This window comes from Anthonomus grandis, chromosome 10 (assembly GCF_022605725.1).
Source record: "Anthonomus grandis grandis chromosome 10, icAntGran1.3, whole genome shotgun sequence".
NCBI lineage: Eukaryota > Metazoa > Arthropoda > Insecta > Coleoptera > Curculionidae > Anthonomus > Anthonomus grandis.
The window spans coordinates 5,292,350-5,313,754 of NC_065555.1; the positions used below are offsets into that span (position 1 = coordinate 5,292,350).

At 34.6% G+C, this 21,405-nt stretch overlaps 1 protein-coding gene across 4 annotated transcripts in view; it reads left to right on the top strand.

The window, feature by feature from the left end:
• LOC126741516 (protein PRRC2C) overlaps positions 1-21,405 on the top strand; it is a 65,853-nt gene that overhangs the window by 37,849 nt on the left and 6,599 nt on the right. For 2 of the 4 annotated variants that reach the window (XM_050447942.1, XM_050447943.1), the window contains exons 12-23: positions 1,587-1,755; positions 1,812-2,103; positions 4,500-4,897; positions 4,974-5,193; positions 9,033-9,500; positions 10,487-10,694; positions 10,767-10,973; positions 16,390-16,529; positions 16,591-16,708; positions 16,833-16,928; positions 16,989-17,125; positions 17,177-17,327. In XM_050447942.1, the coding sequence (XP_050303899.1) occupies positions 1,587-1,755; positions 1,812-2,103; positions 4,500-4,897; positions 4,974-5,193; positions 9,033-9,500; positions 10,487-10,694; positions 10,767-10,973; positions 16,390-16,529; positions 16,591-16,708; positions 16,833-16,928; positions 16,989-17,125; positions 17,177-17,327 (2,604 nt within the window). Of the gene's footprint in view, positions 1-1,586; positions 1,756-1,811; positions 2,104-4,499; positions 4,898-4,973; positions 5,194-9,032; positions 9,501-10,486; positions 10,695-10,766; positions 10,974-16,389; positions 16,530-16,590; positions 16,709-16,832; positions 16,929-16,988; positions 17,126-17,176; positions 17,328-21,405 lie in introns of those variants that run through there. The other 2 variants (XM_050447944.1, XM_050447946.1) reach the window with 2 other exon arrangements.

The window sequence follows — 21,405 nt, forward strand, 5'->3', positions numbered from 1 at the left end:
GGCCAAATGTAGAGAAACTTTTAATTTTTTAAAAAATTAATTAATAGGTTAAATAAAAAGTTTTAATTTCATCACTAAATCATTGGGTACCTTAAGTTACTTATAATGATATAAAAATAAACACATTCTTTAACACATGACGAAAATACCAAAATATTTTTCATTTTTTTGCGGCCATAAGTAGAGAAACTTTTTTTCCGATCATTCCTAAACAAACAGTTTTTGAATAAAGAGAATAATATTTTAGTCGTGTGTTAGTATTAGTCGAGTAAGATGCCACGAGGTATTCATTTGTCAGTTCAGTTAAAAGAACTAATTATAAAAAAATATCAAGATGGATTGAAACAAAATCAAATTTCAATTGATTTAAAGCTTAATAAAAGTGTTATATCTAAACAAATCAAGATGTACAAAGAACGTGGAGGTTCTTTAATTAAACCTAAGACCGGAAGGCCGCGAAAGACTACTCCTTCAGATGATAAAGTAATAAGAAGATGTTCCCAAAAAAATCCTTTCTTTACTGCCGTGGATATTAAGAAAGGAAACCCTTCCATTTCACTATCCATCCGTTCCATAAGAAGACGCTTAGGCGAAGGAAACCTCCAAGCCAGACGACCGGCAAAGAAACCATTCATTTCCAAGAAAAATCGGCATGCTCGTTTAAAATTTGCTAGAGAACATTCCACTTGGACTTATAACCAATGGAAAAACATACTTTGGTCCGATGAAAGTAAATTTAATTTATTTGGGTCGGATGGAATAAAGTATGTAAGACGTCCCCCACATCAAAGATTCAATCCTAAATACACTAGGCCAACCATAAAACATGGTGGAGGTAATGTCATGGTATGGGGTTCTTTTTCTGGGCATGGACTAGGTCCGCTAATAAAAGTTGAGGGTATTATGGACAGATATCAATATTTACAGATCCTCAAGAATCATATGATACCTTACGCCGAAGAAAACCTTCCACTAATTTGGAAATTTCAACAGGATAATGATCCTAAACATACAGCTAAAATTGTTAAAGATTTTTTTGCGGAGGAACAGCTCAACGTTTTAGCCTGGCCTCCACAAAGCCCCGACTTAAATCCCATTGAAAACCTATGGGAACAATTGGAGTTAGATGTTAGGCGTAAATATCCCGAAAAATTTAAAAACAAAGAAGAACTGTTTTGCGCATTATCGCAGGCCTGGCAGGAAATACCAGAAGAAAAAATTGTAAAATTGTTGGAGTCGATGCCCAGAAGATGTGCAGAAGTTATTAAAAACAAAGGTTTTGCTACCAAATATTAGGTTTATTTTAAGTATTTGTAATATTTTGCTTAAGTTTCTCTACTTTTGACCGCTTAAAAAATAAAAAAAAAATTTTTTGTGGGTTTATAAATAATTTTCTTATACACTAGTTATTTATTTTTTATGTTGTATTTGTGTTCCACCTAAAACAATAAAATATATTTTTAAAAAGTAATCTATCAATATTTTTTTAAAAATAATCAAAAGTTTCTCTACTTTTGGCCGCTACTGTATATATGTATATATATTTTTGTGATTTATTGAGAATAAAACGTTTATTTTCTCTTTAGGTGGCCCCATGGGCAAGCCGAGCGTCACTCAGATGATGACCGCCCAGCAAATTCAGAACATCCCCCCGCTGATGTCCACCCCGGTAAATCCGCCCCCGATGATGACGGCGACCAAATCGAACCAGTACGATCCGCGACCAAACAGGCAAAATAATAAGTTAGCGCCAAGGTTAGTTGTTAAATTGCAAATCATTATTCAAATTAGTAACCGATTGTTTATTACAGATTTGCAAAACAAAAAATGCAAAAACAAATGCAACAGCAAATGCTCGGAGAGGTTGGCGATATGTCTAAAGGGTCGCATGGAGTTTACGGAGTGAGGGATTCCCAAGCCATGTCGCAAGCCGTGACTTGTTCGGCATGGGATAAACCGTTGGGATCGGCGGCCCTTAGGGCGCCCCCCGAGCACGAACAATCGCCCAATTCGGCCCCAATGCTTGGCGTTTCGATGGAGGGAGTCGGTTTAGATGCGTCTGCTGCTAGTCCGGGTATTGGAGCCAGTCCCGGAAGCGATAAGGTAATAATAAATTATATTCTCAATGAGAATCAACTAATTTGCTATATACACAAACGCACGCACAGACAATAATATAAATTATATTATATTATTTAGGGGACATAACCTAGATTAACACAGATTCTAATCCTACCCCAAATCATATATTTTTAAATGTGACCATTGCAACTAGAGATAATTCGACTACAAATAAATACAATTAAGCACAGTAACATAAAAAAGTATATGTAAGGTTTGTTCTTACAGTAAGAAACAGGTTTTCCACAAGTAAACATCCGTAATAGAGTAAAATGCGTTCGCCTGATAGTCGTAGACTTGTTTTCGTATTTATTTTAAGCAAAGTGTCATAGTATTCGTATAGCCAGTCAACGCCGTTCTTCTGAATATGAACAACAACCTCTAAATTGTTTGTGTTTTGTCATTTTGTTTAATCTCTTCCTTTTGAAATTATATTTTAAATTGTTGAAATAGTCTAAGAATATACACATTAAGGAATGAAAAAAGGGTGTCAAACTTTTTTTAAAAATCGGTTTTTTCCTAAATATCTTAATAAGCTTTCAGTCGATTTTGTTCAAATTTAAAAAAACTATTTTTAGATCTACCATTAAACTTTTATTTCATAAAAAAAAAATTAACAATTAATCACAGCAGACTTATAATAGTTGCTAAAAATGCCCTCCTTCAACCTCAATGCAAACTTTGACTCGTCTTAACATTGATTGCCGAACTCGTTGAAATATTCCCGGCGTATGTCTTATCTGATCACATGAATCCCGTATCCGTTGGGTTAATTCTTCTTCTTTACTTCAAATGCCCCCCCAAAGAAAAAAATCAAACGGATTTAAATCCGGTGACCTGGGTGGGCGTGACTGTGGGTCTGCGCGCCCGATCTAGTTTTCTCTAAAAGTTGCATCCAAAAATTGGCGAGACACTATTCTGAAGTGAAGTGGAGCTCCATCATGCATGAGTCACGTTGCTCTTCTTACTTCTAGAGGGACATTTTCTAATAGTCCAGGTAAAATAAATTTCAAAAAATTACGATGTTCTTGACCATTTAATCTCCGGGGTAAAAAATGAGGTCCAGTGAGATAATCATCTTAAATACCCACCCAAACATTCATGGAAAACTGTTGCTGAAAATTAACTTCTGTAATCGCATGGGGATTTTCTTCAGCCCAGATATGATTTTTGTGAAAGTTCATAATTGAATTTCGGGAAGAACTCGCTTCACCGGTAAATAAAATACTGTATAGAAATCTTGGAAACGCTACCTGTGGTTGCAAAAGCCAAATACAATAAACAACTCCTTGGGGAAAATCGGCAGGTAATAACGCTTGAGCTATTCTCTTAAAATCTGCCATACTGTAAAGTGAGAAATATTAATTGTTCTGCAATTTTGCGTGTACTTGTATCGGGGCTATGCTCAACTTCATGTAAAACCGCTACCCCAATCTCTACTGTTCTTACTGGGGCCGGTCTCCCAATTGTTGTTCTCACAAATGTTTGTCTGTTTGATATAATGCGATGAGGGTATCCTTATCCCTAGCTGCTCTAGAATTGCTTTCATCCATTCCATAAACAAAATGCATATCGTTCATTTCTGTTTTTGTAAATTTAACAATTTTACAATATTAGTAATTTTATTAGCTTAATACTCGTCGAAACACTCCAAATAATTGCAATCATTAAGTACGCACTGTTTTAAGTAAGTTTGTTTGAATAGTAATTATTTTTTCCTTCCATGGCACCCTTATTTTTTGTTACTTTTAAAACATTGCTGTTATAAATTATTACGTTGTGCCGTTATTTTATGTTAATTTGTCTCATCGAAATTAGTTTTAATCTGTGCGAAAACATTTAAGCGACGACTTTCGTCTAATTTTCATTGCTTAATTACTTTGTTGGTTCTAATATTTTATTGTGTTATTTTCCCGGGGACACGCAATAAGGTGCTTTTAATTTTTTATCTCGCAAACTAAGAGATATATAAGAAACTCAGGAGACAAAAAAGTTGTATTTTTAGCTGCTTAATTCGAAACAAATAAAAACATGAAAAAGGTCTTGGGCGCATAATTCTTTTGTCAAAAATATTGATTAGGCTGTCTTCCGAGATGCCACTAGACAAAATAATTTTAATCTAATTGAGGCTAAATTAGCCTCTTACTGCCCTTAATATCAGTGTTGAATTTGAACAAAATCGACTGAAAGCGCTTATTGAGATATTAAGGAAAAACCGATTTTTAAAAAAGTTTGACATCCTGTACCTTGAAATTAAAGCATTGCTGGACCTATGTTTATGTGAACTTCATCTTGAAATTACTCATAGAATCACTTCCTGGAGTTTGGCCATGTACTTAAATAACACCCTGTATATACGACCGTATTTCATTTTGCAGACTCTCGGAAAACCGGGCGGTCAAATAACCGACAAGAACTTGCTAGACGGCGCCACCCCACCAGTAAACACCATCATTTTCGAGAACACCAATTTCAAATCGGGACCGGTGGCGCGTAGTTCGTCACGCAATTCGATCCCGGGTGATAAACCGCGTTCCAGACTTGAGGACAACGGCATGGACAACAATTCCGGCAACAACATGTTCGGCAAACCGATCAACGATCTGCTACAGAAAACGGACGCGGGAAAAACGGAGGCGCAGATGCAGATCGCGGCCGTTTTCAAGGAGGAAACCGACATGAAGTTGGACTTTTTGAGCGCCGACTTGACCAATTTAACGGACGACAAGTCGACGAAGAATTTGTGCATGACCAAGTGTATCACGTCTGTTAGCAGGTGGGTTTACGGAATTTTAAATCTTTACTTTGTTTTTTGGGACCATGATAACAACGTGGCTGTTATAATTTTTTAGTACGGCCATTTGTAATGCGGACTCGTTAAATATGAAGATCGCCTCGGTGAAAAAAGTGTGGGAAACGTCCGAGCAAGAGTCGGAAGACCCGAACGGGCTCAGTTTTGGAGCACCAATGGACACCGCGTTCAAGGGCACTGACCATCAGCAGGACGATGGACACCACGAGGGATTCAGTCCTGGCGGTGGTCAAACGGCCTCAACCACTAACGTTTGCAAGGTTTGTAGCCCATTAATTCCACCCACAGTTGATCCAAAAATTATTCGTATACCCTAATTTTAAATGTATATTTTTTGTAAAAAAGCAAAATCAAATCTTGATTTTTTATGGTAATAAAGTTTAATAATAAAATACCCTATTATTTTTAGGTATTATTAATTTATGTTGTTACAGGAAAAAAATAAGTTGAATGTTTTTAGAAAAATGTAAAAATAAAAAGTCATTTTTGTTTGAAATTTATTTAAATCAAATTATTATTTTGTTGGATAACTTTTTGTTTTAATAATGCTTTGGAGACGACGAGGGATCGACAGAACTAAATTTTTAGTAACATCTGGAAGAATTGAATGCCATTTGCAATCACGAATAATTTTTGATTACTATTTTTAATATGCTGATAACGTTTAAGCTATAAATAAAATACATAGGTTCTGGGAGTTGAATTAAAAGTTATGCAGTTATAATTTACACTTATATGCAAATATTTTTGTAGTGTGCAGTTAATTTTATTCGCTTATAGTTTTTTATATTTAAGCTGAATTTACCAAAGTATACGAATACTTTTGGGATCAACTGTATTTCTCTTCAATTGTACATTCAATTGTCAAAAAAAATTGTCGCGTCTTTTGGTGTGAGAAAAAAGAGTTTTTTTTTAAATCTTTCTTTGAATGTAACTGCCAAGTTTGAAGTGGCCGTTATCTTTTCTCTGGATATAAGAGTTTTTTAAAATTCTGCAAATAAAAAAAAATTAAACAGGCATTTTGAGTAATTTATCTACTTTAATCTTTGCCTAGAAAAAGCCCTATTTTTAATTATCGCAGCTTTTTAAAATTCTGAGAAGAGTATTTGATCCTGACTCATAATATATTAAAAAAAAGCAAGGAATAACTGCCTATTGCCAGTTAAAAGTAGACAGATAAGAAATACCTACCCTTATGTCGTTTAAATACAACGAGTTTGTTAAATTAGGTTAATTTATTAAGTGCTACAATTGAGCCCCGCCTACTTTCATATAAGAATAAAGGTTTCACTAAAAAACAAATTCTAACATTTTCTAGAACTTTAGGTAATATCATTTGATACTCATTTATGATCCTTTGGGGTAAGTCTTCAAGGGTTTCTGGTTGGGTAGCGTAATTTTTAGTTTTTAAATGCTCCCATAAAAAATCAAGTCGCCTCAAATCAGGCGATCTAGCTGGTCATTCCCATAAAGGAACTCCTCCTTTCAATCCAACAATCAGGAAATATCACATCAAGATATTATATGGGAACTGGGTACGCAAAACAGACCGGCATTGGCATCTGACCAGTAGCGGTAGTTATAACGATTCATTTTTCCATTGAGTAAAAATGTACATTTTTCTGACAAGCAATTGTTATAAATAAGATACGGATTAACAGTGATCAACTTAATTTCACAAAATTGCACTTGTCTGTCATAAAAGTCCTTATTTAGTTGTTGCACCAGATGAACTTTTCCCCACTTTTTGCCTTAGGAGCCTTGAACCCTATAAACTCATTACTATTCATGAGTTAATTCCTAGAGCTTGTACAAGACTTTTCCAGTTAGGTTAAGTTACATTACGAAACGGGTTATCGTAGCACATTTTAATGTTAGTTAGGTAAAAAAGGCGCACGTTGGCGTTTATTCAGAAATTAAACAATGGGGATTTTTGACTTCACGGTGTGGAAGTTATTACGGTTGATACGTAACGGATATCAGTTTGATATGGGTTTTACTGCTGAATTTCCTAGTAGCAGCGAAATAATACCGGGATTTGGTGAAAATTTTGTGTACCAGTTATTATTTAATATTTTTATCAGTGTGGGTCTTAATATAATTTTATATAATGTCGGATTTTGCAAAAGAGGTTTAATTAAAAGTAAAATTACAAGGTTTTAAAACCAACAAGTGAGACACAATTTATGTTCCCCAACATTCTATTTAGGCGAGCTGCACACCGCGTATCACATGGCGGTTAACGTTAAAGTTATAGTTAGAAAAGTTTATAAAGAACCGGTGACATCAACAGGCGGCAAAATCCGCGCATCTTGTTATTCTATCGATCGGGTCAGATGACTATGTCGAAGTCTGAAGACAGTGGAGGCGGCACACTTGTTGAAATTATTAATATTTATTTGTACCAGAGTTTAAATAGCCCTAGATTTTTAGTAGGTATAGCTATTGATATTATAAGTGCGTTTGATTTAGTTGAAATACCAACTAAGAATGCATATATTTAAATTTAATTGCTCCGAGATTCGTTTAAAAAAATGTAGATAAATTAAAATTATATTTTTTAGCATTGAGATGTGCCCATAAGAAATCTAATAAAAAATAGTTTTACTTACAGGAGGATGCAGTTCGCTAATTATTTTTAAAACAGGACTTCAAATAGGTAGCTGAAAATTATTCTTTATTCGCATTTTTTGTTTAAGGATTAGGTATTTTAAACGACTTGTGTAAAGAAACAAATTGGTATAAGCTTAAAGTTTTATTTCATTATTTGACATATTATATATTTTTATTCACTATCAGATAGTGTATTACAAACGAAATCAGATTTATCCGATGAAGACCATTCGATCTCTTCATCAGATGAGCCTGTATTTACTGTAAATTTTAAAGAATCCTATGCTTCATCAAAAAGGTGATGACTTTTGAAATATTGTTTTTCTATGTTGTCTATATGGTTGCAAATATTTATCCACTCATCATTCGAAATTTCCGCAAATTTCTGCCTTGTCAAAGTTTCGACATCCGCCAATTTAAATGTAGAATTTCTGTTTCCTACCCAACGTAACAGTTGCCTAAATTTTTTCTATCGGATTAAGCTCTGGGTGGTATATGGAGGCAAACGTAACACAATATGTCCATGCTTTTCCATTAGGTCGTCCAACTTGGTTTTTACAGCATACTTTTTTTATTTTCAGACACTATTTCATATAACTCTGTCTTGGTGAGTTTTGCATCAAATGTAAAATTACGTTCCTTGAGCCAGTCAACTATTTCCTGCTTTTTACTTCCAAATGTAACATTCTTGACTACAGGCACATTGAGTGATAAGCTGAATTGTCTAATACTAGGACGGAATTAGGTAGTAAATTTGGAATTAACTGAAATAATCTCTCTCCCTTAGCTGTGAATTATTTGTCCCTGTTTGCCTACTTTCTTAGGTGACATCTAAAAAAAAATTAGAAAGTAAAAAAATTAATATACACATGCACACTCTAGGCTGTACATATATACCTACAAGTTAAATACCTATTATTTTGTCACTTAAAATTAAAGTATATTTTAAATAATATAGTTTTTAACAGTAATTAATTTTCATTTATTTTTTTAAATTATTAGACAATTGAATAATTTAAACCAATTTTACTTACCTTTTACAATAAAAATCGGATAGTCTAACTAAAAAAAAAATATAGTCTATTCCACTATTTTACTTTTAAAAAAACACACAACAGATTTTAAATGCCTTATAACACGATTAACTCACTTCCCGTACGAGACGACACTGAGTAGGCCTTCAGGCTACGTCATAGGCTTTAAATCCCCGGCAGGTACAAATAAACGAAGTACGGCGGCTGCTTTGTTCTTGCGGTTTCTTTAATAAGAAGCGAGAGAAAATATATTGCGGTCGTCTTTTCTCTCTGCCACCGGATTTTCTATCGATTTTGTGTTGAAAAATGGGTTTGTGCGCATATTGAGCAGCCGGTTCTTTATAAACTTTTCTACCTATATTAATGAATTTGATGACCGTAAATAAAAAAACTGAACTTTTCATCATTAACGTTGGCAACGTTTGTTTTTGATCAAATGCAACACATTATAGGTGAAACCAACGCAACAAGTATCGAATGCGACCGGCCAAACAATCTCGTCGGTATCGCAACAACCGCACTCGGGCGTGGTCGGCCACCCGATATTGTTGGGCACGCCGCTCTCCCCTCCGCCGATGGCCGCCGCTGCAGTGGGCGTGTCCATGGGCCCCCAAGCGTACGCGGCCAATCAACATCTGTCGGGATTCCCGACGGGGGCGCCGGCCCAGGGCGTGGCGGCGGCCGCCGCCGGTTCCGGACAATACGGGATTTCTGCGATCCCCTCGCCGCCCACCGTGCTGTACAACTCGACGCAACAATTACAGTCGGGGCTGTACGGGGCGTTTCTGCCCACAGCCGACCAGGCGGGAGTCTTGGGCGGACAGAGTCACGCTAGAGCGGGCGGATTCGGACAGTATCCCGGTGCCGGGGCGTATCACGGACTGGGACAACCCGCCAATTCCCCATATAATACGCAATCGGTAAGTGCAAGTTGTCAAAAGAGTGCAAACTGTCAAAGTGAAAATCAAACAGAGCTTTACTGTTTCAACATGAATAATGTATTGTAAACTAAGCCGAATCCATTTAAAAATATTTATATACATTTAAAAAGTTCCTAAGACTCTTACACTCCTTAGAAATGTGATTGGGTTTCCAATATCTGTAGCACTCACAATCAGCTAATATTCTTTACTATACAGTGAGGACTTTTTCGCAAAACTCTATTCTGCGAATGTGATCATTTTCAATAAGCTCCTGAATAAAATGAATTTTATATGGATGCCATTTATTCCTATGCAAATATTTTAGAACACATGATTTACGTGGATTTTCTGGTAAATCGAGCAAAATATGTAATTGTCTGTTTTGTGGAAGCGTGGGACGGTCAGATTTGTGTCTAACATGACCAAAATTTCTAAACCTTTTTTCAATTTTGCTCACTACCGAACGTGTAATAGTCCTTTCCGGATAGTTATTGTTAAACAGATCACAAACTTCGGTATCCTACCATCATCAAAATTTCAATTCTTTGTCTTTCAGTTAAACGCGCCTTACTTTTAAACTGCACTTGATACTTATTGATATTTACGTAAAGTAATACATACTGTTTACATGCGATTAAATGCTGACAAGGTGTCAACAATCAAATATACCTGTTAAAAAACTATGAAAAAACATGTTTGAATATGCTCAAATGACCCAAACAGTTGCAAATTTATTTATGCAAAATTCAAAAATGGAATAAAAAATAGTTGTTTCCATTTAAAAAATTGAAGTTGATGGTCGTTGCTTATTTTTGGTTCAGCCTGTATGCATGAATTCATCATCAAAAAAATCGACAACAAATAAAAGTCGACGTACCCGTGAGCGTTTTTTTTTTTTTTTTTTTGAATACATTCTCGAGTTTTAATAGAGTTTGTTCCAGAACTTGCGTGTCCTCACTGTATAATGAACCTCGTTTTTTCAGGTCTATTTACCTCCCGCTCCACACCCGCCGACCCCCCAGGCGCCACCGGAATTATATCAATCGATGAACAGCTTCAGATTATCGGCGGCGGGTCCGTTCGGCCAAAGTCAGCCCCTCAGCAATCCGACCACGGTCCTGATGAGTTCGACCAGTAACAGTTTGATGTCTGCTAGCGTGAAGCCGAGCAGCCAACCAATCAGCGCTATCGGTAAACATACATTCGCGTTCAGTCGAACTATACGGTGGGCTTGTTTAATTTATTTCTGTGATTTTATTGAAGGTACAAAAGCAGGCGGCGTGGGTCAGGCGTATCAGCAGCAGTCGCAGCAACAGCAGCAGGTTTATATGGCGTACGAGCCGGCGGCTTTGCAGGCGGCCAATTATTTGACCGGCGGCGTGATGCAACGGGGACCGGCGGGTCCACCTGTTCAGAATAATGTCGTGCCCGGGCTACAGCCCTCCTCGTCTTACTATTCTGGATCTACAGGTCAGACACTTTGATTTTTAAAATTATTCTCGATAATGTGCTTTAATTGGCGATCTTTGATTTATGGATCTATCGTTAATAGCAACGAAGTTATCAATCAATTTGTTGAATGTCCATGAAAAACTGAAATTTTAATTTCTCTTAAAAACTGCTAATTTCTCATTTTTCATATTTTTATTCTTATATAAATTTATTTTATCTCAATATTGTGCTCTATTAAATGGTTTTTGATTCACGGCTCTACAATATATTGAGAATATACGTATAGAGGAATAAAAGATGGGGAGGTTCTCCGCTCATTGATTTATTACCAGTTTTTACGTCTGCAAAGATTCCTCTTGACTATACAAAAGCTTTCTTCTTTATTCAGGTATTATCACAAAGGTAATTAAAAGTTCGAGTTTGGTTCAAGAGTTTTTTTTATAACACGTTTTGAATTAGGAGTTTAAGATTCTGGTATTAAGACTCTTCAAGATACTCTACCTTATTGCATTTGACGACAATATTTTCTGCTTATAAAAATTGGATTTTTATTAAAACTACTAAAGCGAATTAAATGAAACCAACTGTACTGGATTTATAATGAAATTCGCTTAAAATCACTTTAAGGGTCTATGACTCTATAATTATACTTTTTAAATGATCTTGCTTGTTTTGGAGAGTGCAGTAGCCCTACATCCTTCCCCATTGATTATTATCTATAGGCATTACAAAAAGATTTGGATAGTGTAATTCAATAGTCAATCGAGAATAAAATATTATTTTCATATCATAGGAAAGAAAACAGTATCATGTGCCCATACAAATTAAGGCGGCGTAGTCCTGCTCATTTGCCGCTTTTCCGACGTCTAATCCGCTCTCGTGATTGGTCACTTTTAGCATCTTAGAAAAGTACTTAAAAAAAAAAACCTCACTTCAGAATCAGTTGAAAATTGGTCAAAATGTTTCTCATTCGATTCCGCTCAGATTCACTATTTTGTTTGGCGATCCGTTATAATTTACATTTTTGATTTGCTATTATTGATTTCCCTCGTCAGCTGTTCAGGCTGGCTTGCATCTTAGTCGGGGGTTTCACGTCGTTGCCAGTTTTACCTATGGTATTTTATTTACAGTTTATTAAATTTTAAGATAACCAGATCGAATATCACAAAACAAAATAGTGAATCTGAGCGGAATCGAATAAGAAACATTTTGACCAATTTTCAACTCATTCTGATGTGAGGTTTTTTTTAAGTACTTTTCTAAGATGCTAAAAGTGACCAATCACGAGAGCGGATTAGACGTCGGAGAGCTGCGAATGAGCAGGACTAAGCCGCCTGAAATGTGTTGCTTAGACGACTCATTGAGGTTACTAACTTAGGAGCATTATTTGATCAAAAACTAACATTTATACCTCATTATAAATACATTACAAATAAAGCCTCTCAAATGTATGGGTTCATAGTAAGACATACTTAAGAGTTCTATAATCCAGCATGTTTGAGGCAGCTGTACTATGCCTACGTAAGAAGTTTAGCAGAATATGCTTGCATAATTTGCAACTCATACAAGTATGACTTACAGCATACTCAAAACAAAATGACGCGTTATATGTTCTTTAGAGAAAATAAATATTACAATAATAATACCTTTTCAATTGAGTTATGTAATATTTACCATATAGAGTTACTTGAGAGACGTAAATCTAATTTTACTGTAGTGTATCTTTTTAAATAGCCAAATGGCCTTATTGATGATCCTCTATTTTTAGGTAAACTTTCTCTTAATGTGCTAGCATACCATACCAGAAATGCTCTTCGTTTTTACCCTTCCAAATGTAGCCAATAACAGTAGACATTTAAATTCTTCTCTTTTCAGTATGTTTTTTTAATTCATGTATGTTTTTCTTAAAATTGCATATGCATTTAATTTAATTCGTAAATACCAACATGGTGGAAATAAACCTAAAAAATGGCGTCATTAGATAAGTCAATCTAGTTTTATAAGACCCACTAATATAACATAATTATTTTATCTCCAATAAAATTGATATATTTATGTATTATTATATTTTTATTTTATAAAAGAATGCGCTTAAAACATAATGGTTTTATTTGTGAACGCCAGCAACACTTAATAGATGTCGCTTTAAAGGTGTAAAATTCAAAGGTCCGTTGTTTTTGGGGCTATATTTTTTAGGCAAGACCAAGAGGAAAGGTTTGCACGACTGTTTTACTTTTTTCATGATTTTAGTATTCTGAGAGATCTGAAGGAATCATATTTGAATTTTTTTTTATTAATATTATAATTTATTATTCCTGTAGGACACAAAATACCTTGTCTGTTATTGACAAATCAATATCCTGGGTTGTTTGTCGTAGTCAAAATTTATAAATTATTAATTTATGGAGTAGTCTAAAGGCTTTTAAAGAAACGACGAAAATAGATGCAATAAAAATCAAGAAATTAGAATTGTGATTCCAGGAGTGCCTGCCTGTTTTTGATAAATAAATATCTTGGGTTCTCTTAGGCAAAATTTAAATATTATTGATTTATAAACTGCTCTTTTTTTATATTTTTTTAAAGAAAGGACTAAAATCGATGCACTAAAAATCAACATATGAGAATTCTTATCCAGGAATGCTTGTAGGAAATAAAAGACACAAGAGACAGCTCATTACTATAGTCCATTTCTTAATCCGTAGGAGCACACGAAAGGGTCGATAGCCATAAAACGGTCTTAAACCATTGGCGTCCCACTTTTCAAGTACATTAAGACCTGAATGTTTTCATTTGTTGGGTTTATTTAATAGGCCAATTTTAGCCATAAATTTTTTGAATTACTTAAGTACCTAATGAACAAGTTCTTTTTAACCCTTATAAGTAGATATTGTCTAGGTAGGTAAACATGGAGGTATAAGTATTATAGGTACCTAAATTGTGCAATCTTAAATGCAAACGGGTAGTTATATTTTATGGTATATAATGTAGATATATCCTAAAAACTTAATTTATTTTTCAGTATTGTTGCGCATTTGTTGTAAGAATGTCAAAGTTTAACCCCGTAGTGTGTAAAGGTGTTTTAGATTTTAAAGCAAGGACTATAGTACTAAAAGTACATGATGCACTTGTGCATCAAATGCCTCTAAGTACTGTTAGGAATCTAGTTTCTACATGTGCCAATATGACAGGCATACAATTTACAGACTTCTTAGTGACAGAAAAAGTGAAAACCGTGAGAACTTGCCTAAGAAGAGTGTAAAGAAAACTGCCGGTAGGAAGCCGATAGCAGTTGATGAGACAGCAAAGCATATCATCAGGAGGACAGTACATTCATTTTATTTTGAGAATTAAATCCCAACTATCGACAAAATTTTGACACTTATAAAAGAAGACGAAAATGTACCAGAAATGGGAAGAAAAAAATTATGGAAAATTTTACACGAATTACATTTTTCTTGGCAAAAGCAAAATAGAAAATCTATTTTAATAGATAAAGAAGAAATAGTCTGTTGGAGAAGAAAGTATTTAAGGCAAATTAAGGAGTATCGAAAGGAAGGAAGAAACATTTATTATTTGGATGAAACCTGGCTTAACGAAGGACACACCGTGAGCAAGTGCTGGCAGGATAAAAATGTTGGAAGCGTCCGTCAGGCTTTTTTAGAAGGTTTATCGACTGGCTTGAAGTCTCCTTCTGGTAAGGGCCACAGATTAATAATTACACATATTGGGAGCTATAAAGGATTTTTAAATGGCGGTCTGTTTGAATTCGAATCGAAGTCAACTAAGGATTACCACGAAGAAATGAACGCTGATGTTTTTGAAGATTATTTTTCCGAAATGATCAAGTCAATTCCCGAAAATTCAATTATTGTTATGGACAATGCCAGCTACCATTCAAGATTAATAGAAAAATTAACATCATCCTGATGGCGAAAAGGGGAAATAAAAAACTGGCTTACCGAAAAAGAAATACCTTTTGGAGATGACGCGGTAAAAGCAGAGCTTCTGACAATAGTTACAGAAAATAAATCAAAATATAAAAGACACGTTATTGACGAAATGGCAAAACAACACAATATAACTGTACTTCGTTTGCCACCATTACCATGTGAATGAAATCCTATAGAGTTAATTTGGGCTCAAGTAAAATGATTTGTGGCTAGAAATAATAAAACCTTTAAATTGAAAGATGTGAGAGAACTTCTGAAAGCAGCAGTGGATAACGTTACCCAAGAAAACTGGAGCAATGCTGTAAATCATGCTATAAAAGAAGAAGAAAAGATGTGGACCCTCGATAATCTTCTAGAAGAAACTGTCGAGCCCTTAGTTATAACAGTGAGAATCTGATTCGGATGAAAGCGATGAGAGTAATGAAATGTGTGATTTATAAATTGATTTTTTTTTGTATATTTCGTAAATATTTTTAATAAATTGTAATATATGTAAATATGGTTAATAAATTAAAAGATCCTTATATTTATGTACCTTTCTTATAAATGACAAGATATGTTTGTAGAGTTGCATTTTTTATTGGTTGGTATTAAAAAAATGAAATTTTACAACAATTTTTTAAACATTTAAAAAACAATCAAATTGCGGTATTAATCAAATTTTTATTTCATTTTATTTGCCATAGTTTTATGAGGCTTTTCAGCTTTTAAGAAATGTTTCTTGTTAATTTAATAAATATAGGTTATAACTACCAACCATACTTTTTATAAAAATCTTTATCTAATAGATAATAGATAAAATCCAACATTATTTATAAATTTTTCATAACGGATAATTATTTAACTTAAAAATTAAAATCAATATCCATAGTCGGGACGACACTGGCAACCCGTTTGTCATAAAAATGAACTCGAAACCATTGTTCCGAATTTTACGACCTATTGTATTTGAGACCATACAGGACTTGTCCACTTAAAATTGGTAAAAACAGCCTGGTTAATCAATTTGTTACATGTAGAAAAATGGAAGACTCACCCTATATTTATGCTACTTCTGCACAAATAATGAGGCACTGTGCTCTCACCAAAAAGGAAATAGAGTATAGTCTCTATGTTCTTAGAAATGTCAGTTATTATTACTATTTATAACTTCCACTTCATCATCGATATCTGTTCTATCATATGATATGTTTGCATCCTGACCAATTACGAACGTTTCAAGTTGAGACATGTCCTCTGATGAAGAGAGCGATTAATTGCCTCACTAATGTTTGAATCCCAATGAATAATTTTCAATAATATATTTTTCTTTACTTCCCCTATTAAAATTTCCTGATTTTTTATGTTTTTGCAAGAGGAAATACTAATATTTTATTATTCAATTTGTCCTTAATAAAACTAATATAAAATAATTTTGTTTTGTAGTAAACTTTGTGTGTAAATTAAGGTAATAATGTATGAATTTCAAACTATTTCCATTTAAGGTGGCCAAACGGGTTATTATCAACAACCGGGCAATTCGTCGTTGCCGTCCGCCCAATTGCCGCAACATCAAGCAGGTTACGGCCTACAAGGAAACGTTTTCGGAACGCACAATCAGTCTCATACGAATACCGGCCTTCAGGTGCGTTTTTCCATCATTTCACCAATAAAAACAGTGTAATTAATAATACTTTCCAATATAGGGGTCGTTTCCTTTCCTCTCGACGCCCATTCAAGTGGCATTAAGCGCGCAACAGTACCGATCGGCGGCGGCCAGTCTACAAAACCCTTACTTGAAGAACACTGGACAACCGATGTCAGGTAAAAACCTTTTTTTCTATACATACATACGTGTGCGATTTTTCACGGTCTGAGGTCAAATAAATAAATAAATAACCACTTTACGGCCAAAGTTAATGAAATCTGAGATTTTTTCCCGTTGCAGGGGATCAGCAGGCTCAGCAAACGTCTGGAGGTCAAAGGCCTCAGCAACTGAAGAGCCCCAGTAGCCAAGAAGTTTTATCATCAGTTTTCAATTCGGGTACGTTTTGCCCCATTTTAGACTTAAGAGAACATTCATTTAATCGTCTCTGGGTTGTAGCCCCTCAAATTCCCTCGCCGAAATCCAAACCGACCGGTCATCCCCAAAACAAACATAATAATCCGCAACAGTCGAGCCCCACCTCACAAAGGAAATACAATAATTATTATCAGGGGGTCGGGAGTCAACAAAATAACGTAAGCTCTAATATAAGATAAGGGATTTTTTTTAATGGTGATTTTTGATAGATGCAACAAAGGTACCCGCCGCCGATTCAACGGCCGGTGGCTTTCCAGCAACAAAACGTGAATTCTGTACAAAACAGCGGTTCAAATAATAAGCACAACAATAGGAGTAATTCTAATAAGGCTCCCGGCAGACAATACTATGGCGGACAGAGTAAGTAAGAGTTTAAAACTTATCATTTTATTAACGCCAATAGCGTTTATATTACTGTGTGCACGAATATCAATATCTAATTTAGTAAAATGCAGTATTAGTAACATCAAAACATTTGACACAGAGCAAGATCGCGATACTTGAACAATTAAGTCAAGAATCTTATGAGAGGGCTTAAAAAACTATCCTAAAAAAATTTAAAAGATAAATCAAAAGTTAAACCTAGTTGACAAACTAAATATAAATCTTGATAATCAATGGTGAACAAAATATGACCAACTAAAGCAGTTCCTTACATTTCACACTAAACCCATTGAATAACAAAGAGATCAATCTGATCAACGTCTTTGCGCTACAGAAATTGACTTGTTGTATCCATAATTGGTATGATAAAAGGGCACTATAAATAGATTGGAATTTCTAGTATGCTGCCTTTCAGAATAAGTTTCAGAAGTTGAGCAAAATTAATCTGCCCATTAGTTTAGAGTTTATATAAAAAAAACATGCTGATGTCGTCTAGATCCTAGTGTTTGAAGGCCAAAAATTTTACATCCTTCAAGATAATTTATATGTATAAATATCATCGGTTAGTTACACTATAACAAATCACAGTGGCACTGGTAACCAGGTGACCGCACAATGATATTATTCTAAACATGGTCTAACGTAAGAAAAATATAAATGTTTAAAAACTACATGAAATGATGTGGCGTTAACTTTACAGTGTTACTATTTTGCCAAGAGTTTGCAGACGGTAGCTCAGCATTATTGGAGGCTTGGGATTGTTCGAAGGTTCACTTATGACTGGCTATTAAAGAATATAAACTTTATTATAATTATTAAATAAGAGGGCGCCACTTAGTTTTTTTTTTTTATAAACGAAAGAAAACTAAGAAAAAGACTTGGTATATAGGTTTCAATTAATAATTAAATGACCCTGGATAAAGTAGATTTAAAGAGGCAAAAAAAATATCTTAACAATACAACCAAATTATATTTACATCTCCCGGCCCCGGCAGCGCAGTTGGTATGTGCCTGCCGAGCAGTCGCGTGGCTCTGGGTTCGAGTCCCAGATTTGGCATGGTTGGTTGTGAGTGTCCGATTTAGTTTTTAATTATAGAGGTTGTTCCAATTTGAACTCGTGACTAAATGTGCTCAGCACAAGGTCAATAAATCAATTAAAAAAAAATATATTTACATCAAAGATATGTATACACCTCATGTTCTAATCTGTTAAATGTTAATAATTTAGTATGAATTAAAATATGAATAATGTTGATATGATTAAAATAATTTTGACAAAAGTAACATTTGAATTATGATTTCGCTACTAGGTAGATTTCAGCACTTAAAAAATAAATTGCAATTATTAAAGTTTTTTGTATATATTTGTAGTACGCAGGAGACAGTTCATGAACCTTTTCACCTAAGGCATATCAGCCTTAACCGAGTTATATCTACTTAACTACCAAAAAAGGTAGTGAAAAACACTGAACAAAGAATAACTAAAATTATAGATAAGAAATTGACGTATTAAATTATGATATTGATTAAATATTTGTAACGTTAAATTGAAATAATAGGTATATTAATAAAAATTTAAATAAGTGAGACAAATCTATGGTTAGTAATATTTAAATAAATGGAATAAACTGGCCTGTATATATTCCTCCAAGAAATGAACGGCTAGCCTTCAAAACCGAGGCTGTGAATGTATGCCATTTGTAGCTCACCTATCAGGACTGGGAATCTCTAATACTAGCTCTAACTCAAAATCTTGGGCATCCTGCACCAGAATTATGAAATAAACGGTTCTCTAAAGGAACAAGATTAAGGACTATAAATTACAAACCATATTGGCCACTTCCTGCTTCACAAACTTCGGAAATAAAAAACTGGCCTTTTACACGTGTGCTCCTACCTGCGACACGGGAACAAGTCCTCGAAAAATGGATGCAGTACCGACTAAATCAGTAACGACCCCACCTCTCGCCTGAGCTGTCAATATCAGACAATCAGAGAAAATATTAATTATGACTAATCAGAGAAGTGACGGACCGTCAACAGATAGCATGGATAATTAAACCAGGAGAGTGATGCGTTCCAGTAGTAATGTGTCATTGACAGTGTGAATTTAAAGAAATATGAATAAAAGAAATTGACTGAAATTATTAATGTAATTATTAAAATTAATGAAAAATCAATGGAGCGTTAGTGAACATAAGGAGTAGAAAAATAAAACGCTACAATGATACAAAATTAGACCAAGTTGCTAGTAAGCCTTTCCCTCCATTGATAAAAAGTGACAACTGAAAGATAACTGAGAATCTAAGATAACATCCAGATCCTTAACTTTTTCTACCCTATTGATACTATTCCCATCGACACTATAGGCAAAATCAAGAAAATTCTTATTTCCAGTCAAAGTTGTTACTGGGCACTTTGATTCATGAAAGAATAGTTAGTAGCACATTCACGTAATTTGTGTAAAGACTGAATATCCCCGAAGTCGGCATTGTTTTGCTCCGCCCATTCTAGACCTCTGTTAAATATACGAACGTCATCTTTATTCCATTCTTCGATATCTCCACGTTCGAAGTATTGCCCTGGATCAATTTCTTCTAATAAATTGAGGTTAGTCTCAACAATGCTATTCAGGCTTAGCAATTCATGACCAAGGGTATTGTGTCTTCACGATCATCATTGCTTTGGCTTTCGAAAATATTTTTCCAACACTTTTTAATGGTTGCTGGTTCTAATTTATTCCGTGCTCGTGATAAGTTTAAAATAGCATCCCTGACGTTGTATTGTTTGATAATGACATTCATGTCCTTAGATTTATTAGCTACAACCATTGCCAAAAATATGGAGCGATAATGCAGTTTAGTCAACCTAATAACGTTTTGGTCCATAGGTTGAATTAAGGGTGTCACATTGGGAGGCATATACATAACTTGAATTAGTCCATCATCAGATAAAAGTTCCTCTACTGGGGGATGACTGGGGGCATTATCCAATAAAAGAAGTGCTTTCTCTGGAAGACCTTGTTTCTTAAGAAACTTTCTCACCTAAAATTAAAACAAACTTTTAATTTTGAAATGTATAGCTATGGCAGGAAATTTACCTCAGGAACAAAAATTTATTTGAACCATTCCTTAAAAATTCCGACTGTCATCCATGCAGATTGTGAGTTTTTGTAGTGTACCTACAGGAATGTAAGAGTTCTTAAAACTTCGTGGTTTTTTAGCTTTCCCTATTACCAAAGGAGTCAATTTATGTAGTCCAGTCGCATTTGTACATGCTAAAAACGTTATTCTTTCTTTGCCTGTTTTTCTTCCAGGGGCAGTTTTTTCTTCACTGGATACGTAAGTCTTTCCGGGTAAAAGCTTCCAGTACAATCCGGTTTCATGCGTTGTACACTTGGTTATAGTCTAAGTTTAGGTCCTTGATTTTTTCTTCAAGTTTACGTAAGAATGGTGAAACCAGCTCAGGCTGAGAAGATAGTTTTTCACCAGTTATTGTTAGGAAGCGTATGCCAAATCTTTTCTTGAACTTTTGCAACCACCCTGAGCTCGCAGAAAAAGTGGAATTTAAAACTTTTATTGTTATGTAAATAACTGAACAGAAATATAAGGATAATAAAAAACAGCCTGGACAAAGTAATTGTATGAAATGTATTTTATATAATAACATAAACTGAGAGTCAATAACAAATAGTTAATTATCAATATCTGGTATAAAGGCTTTTGGGCATTAACTTGACTTTTGATTAATTAATTTATTAATAATACCTATTCCTATTAATGTTGTTCCATGCCTTAAGCAATGCTTTGAAAAGTTCACCTGCATTTTTCAAATTCCACGGCAAAATTTGTTTATTTACTGGGAAAATATTTGGCTTTCTCTTTTAAAATTAAACCACTTATTGGTGCATTCCTCTCTCGTTGTCGTAAAAACCACTTATACAAAGCTTTTTCCATTAATGGATATTCAGAAGGTCTAAGAGATTTTCGTTTACCTGGTCCAGAAAAAGTCAAGGCAACTGTTGAAGTAATTTGGTCTTTTTTCTTCTTAATTG